General features: G+C 40.4%; 1 protein-coding gene across 3 annotated transcripts in view; it reads left to right on the forward strand.

Annotated features, from left to right (window-relative positions):
- The window catches only part of ST8SIA5 (ST8 alpha-N-acetyl-neuraminide alpha-2,8-sialyltransferase 5), a 40,483-nt gene extending 35,147 nt beyond the window's left edge, over positions 1–5,336 (forward strand). For 2 of the 3 annotated variants that reach the window (XM_026086435.1, XM_026086437.1), the window contains 3 exons: positions 95–207; positions 3,399–3,491; positions 4,654–5,122. In XM_026086435.1, coding sequence (XP_025942220.1) covers positions 95–207; positions 3,399–3,491; positions 4,654–5,122 — 675 coding nt within the window. Of the gene's footprint in view, positions 1–94; positions 208–3,398; positions 3,492–4,653 lie in introns of all 3 variants that reach the window. The other variant, XM_026086436.1, reaches the window with a different exon arrangement.
- Positions 5,337–8,379: the final 3,043 nt, after the last annotated feature.

An 8,379-nucleotide genomic window follows, 5' to 3' on the forward strand; every position in this document is an offset into this window, starting at 1 on the left:
AAAAAAAAAAAAAAAAAAAAAAAAAGGAAAAAAACAAAGACTTCTTGCCTCCATGTTTCAGGAGACTGACTGTTTCCTTGCTGTCATGTTGCAGGATATGCCGTACCACCGCTCCCAGTTTAAGAAATGTGCAGTGGTGGGGAACGGAGGAATTTTGAAGAACAGCAGATGTGGCCGGGAGATTGACAGTGCAGACTTCGTGTTTCGGTAATCACCACAGCACCATTTCTTTCACCTATTTTAATAACAAATAAAGGATTGCAAAGCTATTCTCTCTCACACTGAAACATGGGATTTGCCAAACTGGCCGAATCAATAGTCTGCTTCTTGAGCAAAATGACACGTTTCAAAAAAAAATCACCCCACTGTATAATATGTATTCAAAAATGACACTTTGGGGGCTTATTTGTCCCTAACTCTGCCTGGTTAATCATTGACTTATGTCGCAAAATTTAATGCCCTTATTCAGCCTGTCCTGTTATTCAGGTTGTGGACATTAGCCACGGGAGCAGCACCATGTGAACATGGCTATATTTTCCCAGGGCTCTTTTCTCCTCTTTTGTGTGGTATGCAGCTTGGCCAGAGCTTAATAACTTGGTTCTGGCGCAGCACACATGCCTTGGACCTGTATTTCTGAAATGGTGCTGTCACTTTGGTTGCATAGCACAAATCCCAGATTATTTATTAAATCAGACTCAGCACTGTCCCTTTCTGTATCTGGCAGCATAAACCCAGGGTCAGGAGAACAGTAGCTCCATGGAAAAAGCTGGAAGGTCGAAGAAGGTGTCTCTATGTTACACTTTCCAAGTCCAGTAAGGTTGATTAGCTCAGATAAGAAAAAAAGTGGCTGCAGAGGGCCAGCTCAGTACTGCCATTGCGGGTTACACTAATCAGTCCGGTAGACTCCAGGGTGTTCAGAGACACCCAAGTGACTTCGAAGATTGGGTGTCTTTCTGCAGCTCTTCCCACCATATCTGGTATTATCCAGGTTTTGTGTTGTCTGGGATGTCCCACTTGTGTCGCCAGATTATGGAGTTTTATCATCCTTAATATATATAGGAAGGATGTTATTATAATTCATATGCATGTCTAATCCCTCTCTGAAACCTGTTAAGCTCTTTGCCTGGGTCATGGCATATGACAGCTAGCTCACAGGTTCATGATGTATTTTGTAAAAAATGAAAAACCTTTTACTTCTGCTGGCCCATTTTCTGACCTTAGGTACACTGCTGTAAKTCTAGAGTAACTGTGCATAGATCAATGAATTTCTCTGGTTTCGTACTAGAAAAATTAGGTCAGATTTTGGCTCATTGCTTTCTTAATTTAATTTGGCATCAGATGAGAAATAAGAATATTTTATAGGTCCTACCTTCACTATTAATATTTTCAGAGCCTTTGTGTTTGCCTCTGGGGCCCTCTTTATAGAAAGCTAGTGTCCTAATTTTAATCTGTAGCGCAGTCCAGGCTTGACATAATTTACTTCAGTTTAAAAGCCTAGTATAAACTATATACATTAAATAATTACAGTAGATTCCCTTCTACTATGCTGGATCATAACTATCGGTGTGGTTGAAATGAAAGGTACATTTTGTCACACATGGAGGTGACAAACTGTTGGGAAGCACCATCTTAGTTGCCAACAAAATGACTCTTTATCATACTTCAAAAACAGTCTATGGAGCACAGCTAAATTCATTGCTACTTTCAGGATGCTTGTGTAAGCCTTTTAATATTGGCAGGAGGCTGGTGGTTAGTAGGATGCAACCAAGATTTTTCTGTAAAACAAATTCGGATAGCAATTAATTATATTACAATAGAATATATAAAATGCATACACATAAATAACATTTACTAGTTGTTATTGTCTATCTCCATCTACTGGCCAGAGTGGAGATTTATGATGAAACATTGGGTACATTTGGAGGCACAACTGCTCCCTTTGCATGGATGAATTTTTTTAAGTTCTAAGACAAAAATACAGTTTATGCAGATTGTATAATTTTTATAATAAATTATCACTTTCAATGAATTTACTGTTTCTTAATCCTGTCATGAGTTGAGTGTTTAACCAATATTGATGCTGAATATTTGAAAACCTTTTTTGAATGTAATCTTATGAATGCAATGCCTGGTGCTAGGTGTAACTGAGGACCTTGAAAGGACATTGCATGAACTAGCAGAGAAAAGTGCTGGAAATAACTTTGCCCTTGAGAAGGACAAGGTGATTTAAAAAAAATTCTCTGGCCTAATAAAGAGGGACTCTCTGGGAGGTAGATGTGAATCKCCTGAGTCTGAGAAGGATGTTGAAGGATTTTTTGCCTTCCTCTGCTCCCCCACTCCCCTCCTCCTAGTGATGGAAGAATTGTATTTTAAGGGCTGGGAGCCAAACTGTAATATTTTGAAAACACTGAGCATCGCTTACTCTAAGTGTCTTCATAGTTCTCTAGTGTCCGTCCCTGATGAAAAGTATTGAGGTGTTTGGGAGTTAGGCATGGTAGTATTTTTGAGATGGATGATGCGGGTGCCTAAGCAATGATGGCTTTTATTGTGGCTTGTAGGAGCACTTCAAAAGGTTTTGAAAATTTCAGTTGAAATCTAACACCAGTTTGAACTGAGTGGAAGACCAGCAGCAAGGCCACTTGTGTTGCTGCTCCTTGTTCTTCCACTGATTGTGCATGCTGAAGATTTTTTTCTAATCCGTGTTTCCTATGGAAGTGGAGCTTGTGTGATAGCTTGTGTGTGTGTTTGTGTGTTTCGATTGCTTCAGCATCTCTTTAGGGATGCTCTAAATTTTGTAAGATGATGCATCTGGGCCAGTGGGTGAGCGGAGGCTGGGCAAGGTCAGGGTTTGCAAACGTTCACAAGTTTGCTCCTAACAACATTGACATCCTTTGGCGAAGCTGTACAGTCAGAATTGCAGCTTTCATACTGTGCTGGGAGATACTTATAAGGGGAAAAGGAGGGAAGCAGATTGTTTTAGTTTAATTAGGGAATTGGACTGGTTTAGTTCTTGTGGAGCATTTCCCATCAATTCACTAGGTTGAGGAAGTCTTTGATTTCAGAGGTTGATTGTCCTTGCGGTTTCTTCCAAACTTTACTGGTAGTAAATTGCCAAACTAAATAGTTGAATTGCTCTTAGGGAAGCAAAATGAGTGAGTATTGGCTATATCTGCAAAAGGGGTCAGCTTTGACAGGCTCAGGGAAGAACGGTGGTCTTCTTACAGCCCCTAAGAACGTGTTACTTTAATACACAGTTTGGGCAGCAATGTGTTTTGCTACAATTATAAATCTGCAAACTGTTTCTAGCTTGAAAGAAATGCTTAAATCAAATCTACTTTCCAGTCCTGAAAAGGTGCAAGGATTTGTTTAACTTTCTCAATAATTTCTTTCCTTTATAGGTGCAATTTGCCTCCTATATCTGAGAAATACATTACGGACGTGGGGGTAAAGACGGATGTGGTGACTGTCAATCCCAGTATAATTACTGAAAGGTCATTTCTCTCTGTTTCTTGTGTTTTCATCTCTTACTGCTTTTCCAAATCTACCTTTCACTAAATTCTAACTCTTACAGAGAAGGTTTTTTCAATATTACTTAAAACTGAAACTGTTAATCATATGTTTCTTTCTGAATTGAAGTTATTCGGTATAAGGAATCAGTAACAACCTATAGAAATGCCTTAATCACTTAGACCTGTACATCGATAATGGAAAGTGGGAAGCTGATGAGCTGAAGTCATACTAGCAGAGCCATCCTTCCCCTGGAAGTCCTGTGTTGTCATGCCTGCAAGCCGCATGCAAATATCTCGCATGTGTTAGCTTGAAAGCAACTGGATGCCACCCTAAATGCTTGAATAAAGTAACACACGTGGTTGTATGTTTTTAAAAAATATCAGTTAACCTTTGTAGCTAGGATTGACAGAGTGATTTTCATTTAAAAATGTTTAATACCATTTTATTTTCTGGGTGGGTACAAGACCTGGAGGCTCCAGGCTGTTGCAGGTTGAGCATYGTGGCCCCAAGGCACCAGACGGGCTAAGCTGATGGCTATGTCCCAGAGCAGGCAAAACCAGATACTAAAACTAGATGGATCCTTGTGCCTTCCTGTGTGCCTAAAGCTAACCAGTGAGCATTTGGGGTCCTGGGGCTAACTAATTTCTGCTGACCTTTCTTGCCAGGGGAGTGTGTTTTCTTGAGCAAAGGGAAGTGATTGCTTGCGTGACAGTTTTGTTTTAAATTCTACAGTTGGACATGTTACAGATGGTTTTGCTTCGGCTACATTTTTATATAGTCCTGCACTGTGAAGTGCACAATAAAGCTGATCAAACCTTGGAAAATTTACATACTTTTGATAATTAAATGAGAGATGAAAAAGGGCCAGAAATGTCTACGAAGTTTGTCCAGTGTTCAATGAGTGTACTGCAAAAAGAGGGGAGAATGTGTTTTTTCTCCCCCTGCATTTTTGCCCTACATTTCATGCTGATGCTTTCTTTTAACTACAGATCTAAGTATATTCCTGTTCTTAACTGAAACATCATTTCAATTACCTCCGCATCAGAAATGTTTCGGTACAAATCCAATGGAAGTTTCTTGTCTGTTGGGTCAAAAGTGAAGTTCATGCTGGTCTGATCCTTCCTTGCATCCTTTTCCTTTTAGATTCCATAAGCTGGAGAAGTGGAGGAAACCTTTCTATGACGTGCTCCAGGTCTATGAAAATGCTTCTGTGTTGCTGCCGGCTTTCTACAACACTCGCAACACAGATGTCTCGATCCGGGTCAAATACGTCCTGGATGATTTTGAATCTCAGCAAGCTGTTTACTACTTTCATCCCCAGTATCTCATCAATGTCTCGCGCTACTGGCTCGGTCTAGGGGTGCGGGCCAAGCGGATTAGCACGGGACTGATCCTGGTGACTGCTGCTCTGGAGCTCTGTGAAGAGGTCCACCTTTTTGGTTTTTGGGCCTTCCCTATGAACCCCTCAGGGATTTTTATAACTCACCACTACTATGACAATGTCAAACCTCGCCCTGGTTTTCATGCGATGCCCTCAGAAATCTTCAACTTTCTCCACATGCACAGCAAGGGGATCCTGCGGGTTCATACGGGGACCTGTAGTTGCTGTTGACAAGGACAGTTCTTCCTCTGACACAAAAGTGCAAAGGGAACTCAATGCCTGTGTACGGTGTAAGAGGTTTTATTACACCCTGAAATTATGCAATAATTGTTTGATATAAATTTCCTCAAGGCATTGCATCCCATAGGATCTAGGATACCAGCATCTTTCCTGCTAGCAGAGTAAGGGTCCGTAACAGTGTGGGTAAAGCATAACTCCTCTGTCCCAGGATATGCACTGCCCTGGAAAGCAAGTCAGATAAGAAGCACATTTCCAATAGGTTTAGCGATATACAGAGCACATTAATATAGCTATCCTTTCACTTTGAGGAAAAGCACCAAACTTTTGAGAAGAATCAGTGGTGGAGAATGTTAGCGTAGACTATTTGACTTCACAAAGGTTTCTGAATTGAATACCTTGGGGCACTGCTAGATTTTATTGAAAGTACTGTTCTCTGGCATTTGGGTTTTTTGAAAATATTCTTTAGCATTATAGTTCTAATGGCAAGTGTATAACTTGAGGTCTGTATTCTGTAATTTCAAAAAGTATTGGTGAAAAATTGCACTTAGATGTGATAGGAATAAACTAGATCACTTTATGAAATTTTTCAGCAGAGGTAGGAGAGAACGTTATACTCCCATTCCCAGCAAAAGGTGACTGTGTTGATCATGGTGTGTAATTGTTTTAGAGCTTCTTCTTTTTTATTTCTTCCTGTGTCTCATAGTTCTGGTCTCCTCTGCTGATGCTGTTTTCTTTCTTATAGTCTGTAATACTTTTCTTCTAGCTAACACACGAGCAATGTGTGTGCTTTCTCCTGCAGTGACCGTCTCAGCTTCAGACAGGAGTCCCTGCTGAAGAACTGTGCTCCTTCCTGCTTCAGCAAGCTTTGCTCAGGCTGAAAAGCAAGGAGACTGCTCTAGTTATATTTCCTGAGTTGGTTTTTGTGTTCAAGTGTCACAGCATAACACAGTAAAAGCTTTTCCTCTTTGTTTTTTATAGAAGTCTTTGTAAGAGTATCTGAATGCTGATCGACTGTTGTGCAGGTCAAGTTAAATATTTTTAGGCATCTGTGATAAGTACTTGCAGGAAATGAAGTTAAAAGATAGTGAATATATTTTGTGGTTTGGATTATGATGCTTGTTTTAAAAGCATGCATCTCAAGACCTCAGATGTCTTAATGTGGCATTTATTTGTGTTGAGAATGTTATTATGGTAGGACAATAAAAGGGCTGGTATATTCTTTAAAAAGTTACCAGCATGACTCCATCAGTTAGGCCAAGCTTCATTTTTCACCTGATATAGTTAAACTGGCAAAATCCTGATGGAGAAAAGATACCACATATGGTTGCAGTTTGTTTTGGGTGCTGAACCACAGTGTGGTAGGCTGCTGGTACATGCCCTTTTGTGCTGGTATGACTGCATGCACGAGGGTGAGGTTTGCTGTTTGAGCTGCACTGACATAGATAAATGAGTGGAGTTTTTTAGTATAAGGTCTTAGACTAAAGCACTTGGGCTGTTGTCCAGTGCCTCGTCTTGTCTTTCTTAGATTATGAGATCTTCGATCAAGGATTTGGAGTTTCAAGTGCTGGTCCTGTATGAAGGATACTTTTCCGTCTCAGGAGAGGGTTTAAATCCAAGTCAGGACTTGGATTTTCATYTTATAATGCATGAATGCACAAGGCTTCTTTAAAAGCCTCTGTGCTATGTTGACAGCTGTGAAAGTTGCTCACACTATGTATAAAGTGATCAGAAAGGAAGCGAAGCACTGTGGTCACCATTTCAGAGTCCCTACTGACCAGTAGTGGCCTGGATGGCATGAGAGTGTGTATTTCTTTAGCTTTACACTGGACTCCAGATTACTTTAAAAGCAGCCCATGTCCTTGATAAAAGTGTCAGAGCTTACTTGGAAAATACCAGCCAGAAGTGAGAGAGGGATCTGCGCTTAAGCTTTTTATATTTGTGYCGTCGTGCTTTTAGTCCTAGAGCTGTACCGTGTGTTAGTAAACACCACTCCGTATTGGCTAGCTGTAAGATAACGCAGCACACTAAGAATGAACTTGTAGATGAAATGTGGTTTCCTTGATTTAATATGCAAAAGAGATCTTTGTCTTTGCTGTGTTTTGTAAGTTAATGTGCAAAGGGCTTTGATAATGAAGTGCTGTAACGAAAGTGCTATATAGAGAGCAATGCGACCCACTGGGTTGGCCATCTTGCTGTGCATTAAGCTTTATAATAATGGGAATGACGCTGAAGCCTGTACCTAGAGCCCTTACTTCTTATTCTGCCTGAGTAAGGATCTGGCAGTGACTTCAGCATTGCTTTGTTGCTGCTGCTTTGCTAAGGATACTTTCTTTGGTAAGGTTTTTTCTTCACTATGTTGATTGAGGTGGACAAAAGTAACGGAAAGGATCCTCTGATGTGTTGCAAGAGATACTTAAAAAAGATGGGAAAGCACGTGAGAAGCATCCACATATTGGAAAGAAATGGTGCAGATCCCTCTTTTAATTGCAAAAATCCTTTTGGACTCTTTGGACAGGAAAAAGGATAAGCAAAACTGTAACAGAGTCACAGACATTTCCTTTCCTTTGTTTGCTTCATACAAACGAGTAATGTAACTTCTCCTAGGCTATACTGTAATAAGTGCGGTTTTACTGTGTTTAGATTTTGATTGGTTATAAGTCTATAGCTACTATATTTTTTTAATGATTTAAAAATGTGTGTGCAGGATACTCACACATACACACCAAAGGCCCAATCCTGCACCGTTTATTTGAAAAGAACTCCCATTCAAGGAGATGGGTGTTTTATTTGCGTAGGAACTGCAGAAACAGGCCCAGACATGTCTGTGAAGATGTATATAGGTGTATAGTTAGATATAGGGAGCGATTTGCAAGCCAGAAAGATCTTCAAAGAAATATATATAAAGTAGTCCTTTAAAAGGCATGCATATTGCGACATGTTTACTTTCTTGTTCATTTTGCAGACATTGCTCAAAAAATGATTGAAGAAAAACTATGGCATTTTTGTCAGAAATGCCATAAGTATAAGCTTTCATATTCTTCTTGGCCTCCGTACTTTGCACTGGGCTCTSTAAAATCAGATTCCTGCTGCCGTGCTGCACCTTCTGTGAAGCACCGTGGAAATGGCATGGTTGCAGCTCGCAGGAGCAAGGTCCCAGGATGGACCCCACCAGCCGTTCTGTTCTCTAGGAACAGCAAACAAATACTGCTGGGGAAATTTCAGCTACGCAGTGTTCGCTACCTGCACAG

Source organism: Apteryx rowi, unplaced genomic scaffold, assembly GCF_003343035.1.
Source record: "Apteryx rowi isolate R43461 unplaced genomic scaffold, aptRow1 scaffold_694, whole genome shotgun sequence".
Classification (NCBI taxonomy): Eukaryota; Metazoa; Chordata; class Aves; order Apterygiformes; family Apterygidae; genus Apteryx; species Apteryx rowi.